The 2,432-nt window shown below is 31.5% G+C and overlaps 1 protein-coding gene across 1 annotated transcript in view; it reads left to right on the forward strand.

Annotated features, from left to right (window-relative positions):
• Positions 1-2,210, forward strand: part of LOC106475930 (protein OPI10 homolog) — an 8,580-nt gene extending 6,370 nt beyond the window's left edge. Inside the window, exon 5 of the mRNA XM_013936606.2 lies at positions 1,761-2,210. Coding sequence (XP_013792060.1) covers positions 1,761-2,080 — 320 coding nt within the window. The 3' untranslated portion in view covers positions 2,081-2,210. The remainder of the gene's footprint in view (positions 1-1,760) is intronic.
• The last annotated feature ends 222 nt before the right edge of the window (positions 2,211-2,432 follow it).

Raw genomic sequence — 2,432 nt, forward strand, 5'->3', positions numbered from 1 at the left:
TCACAAAGACTTGACTGTGTTTTAAGAATCTTAGTTAGGATTTAAAAAATGTATTTAAATGGTAGTATCTTTAATATCATGGTAATAACTATCACAAAGACTTGACTGTGTTTTAAGAATCTTAGTTAGGATTAAAAAAGGTAGTATCTTTAATGTCATGGTAATAACTACAATAGGACTCAACTGTGTTTTAAGAACCTTAGTTAGGTTTAAAAAAATGTATTTTAAATGGTAGTATCTTTAATTTTGTGGTAATAACTACCACAAAGACTTGAATGTGTTTTGAGAATCTTAGTTAGGTTTAAAAAATGTTTTTTAAATGGTAGTATCTTTAATGTGATGGTAATAACTATAACAGGACTTGCCTGTGTTTTAAGAACGTTAGTTTGGTTTAAAAAATGTTTTTTAAATGGTAGTATCTTTAATGTTGTGGTAATAACAACTACGACAGGACTTGCCTGCGTTTTACTGATCGTATTTACGTGATGTTTTCAATTAGGTGTTGTTTTTTTTTATTGTTCCTCATTCCTAAGAGGAATAATGAATCTGTACTTAGAAACACGTCTTTCAACAAGGAATTATTGAAATAAGACTGAGTACATTGATAAGTAAATGAAATACAATGGGGCATCATGGATCATTTCTAAAGTTATTATAGCAGTCTGCCTTTTTTTTTGTGTGTGTATTAATCTTCAAAAACTCTCAAGGTTTAATGTCGTTTTTGACACTTACATTTTTATTACCATTATACTGGTACTGTGTTAAAGACAAAAATGACACCCTATATCCCTGGTGAACCTTTCGAAAGCTCTTGGCTTGTAGAGTTTTGTTTTAAATATTCTGTGATGGAATACTGAATCAAAGATACGTCTGGAGTGACTACTAAATATCTATATATGGTAATTATCAGTTTAAGTCGGTGTTTGGCTATGTATGTATGTATAAGGCTTTAAAATTAATAAAATAAGGAAGAAAGATCAGCAAAATATGGGTAAAAACTAAATGTGGTAATAGTGTGTGAAGTGCATAAGCCTGTCATGACAAATGATAAAACTTGTGTGACTCTAATCATTTATATTGTTCAACAGACAGTAGTATTAGGCTTAGTGTATTTTGAAACACTACATTCTTCGTTCAGTAACTTATAGAGTTTTTCCAGGAAGAAGAGTGTATAATAATATATCAACCACACTATGCCTATCATATAATAATATATCAAACACACTAGGCCTATCATATAATAATATATCAACCACACTATGCCTATCATATAATAATATATCAACCACACTATGCCTATCATTTAATAATATATCAACCACACTAGGCCTATCATATAATAATATATCAACCACACTATGCCTATCATATTCAGTGCCAGCTGGTATACAACAAACAGTGGTTATTCTATTACACGTTTTACAGTAAGATAGAATATTTTTTTTAAAACTGATAATTTTCAAGTAAATGTTTTTTTTATTGAAATCAAGACTAGTTTGTTGATTTAAATACCGGAGACTTCATTGGCCAACAATGCATTGTTGCCCGATGAAGTCTCTGATAATAGGGCCAAAAGCTTGCAATAAAAGTATTTTAACATGAGAAAAGTCAGATTAAATTACCAACGTTATGAGCCTTAAACAACAATTAGCAGAACACTGTATTAGCTCGATCAAAGATGAGTTGTAAACCGTACCTGCGAACTTTGGATTTTTATCTTTATTTATATTTTTAAGAATAAAATGCATTTTTTTTCGTAGGTGAAACTACACAACATCCTTTTGGATTTCAGCAGCAAATCTCGCATGTTGCTCAAATAGGAATATCTGTGGAGCCTCTTGCCCAAATTCAAGGCCTCACTCCAAGTCCAGCTGCGGGAGCTTCCAGTCTGGACTCATTTAGTGAATTTGCAACGAAAATGTTAGAAAATTTCTTTAATTACGCCTCCTCCTTTGCCATGAGCCAGACTCAAATGGCTTCTAAACCGAGCGAAAGCTTCGTTCCGCTCAGCACATTACAGCAGTGGTATACCAACTTTTGTAGAAGATTACAACAAAATCCTTACTTTTGGAAAACTTGAGCACACCAACAACAAAGTAATGATTTTCCATATGAAACAACTTAAAGTGTTTACTATGTTAGGTGTTGTATATAACTTGATGTGCGACTGCTTTCTACTAAACTCATTAAACAATTGCTGATCATATAAATTCAAAGAGTCATTTTCAGTTATTGGGCTGTATTGAAACATAAATCTGAGTATTCACATAGGGGAGTCTTCTTAATTTAAATCACAATGCACTTTACAGGACAATAGAAAACAAAGTTATCAGTCTTATTATGACATGTCACACACACACACGAGTTGTTGGACTTGTTTAAATTAACCAACATAAAAATATTATTTATAGGTCTGAACACATTTAAAATAA

Source organism: Limulus polyphemus, unplaced genomic scaffold, assembly GCF_000517525.1.
Source record: "Limulus polyphemus unplaced genomic scaffold, Limulus_polyphemus-2.1.2 Scaffold9458, whole genome shotgun sequence".
Taxonomy (NCBI): domain Eukaryota; kingdom Metazoa; phylum Arthropoda; class Merostomata; order Xiphosura; family Limulidae; genus Limulus; species Limulus polyphemus.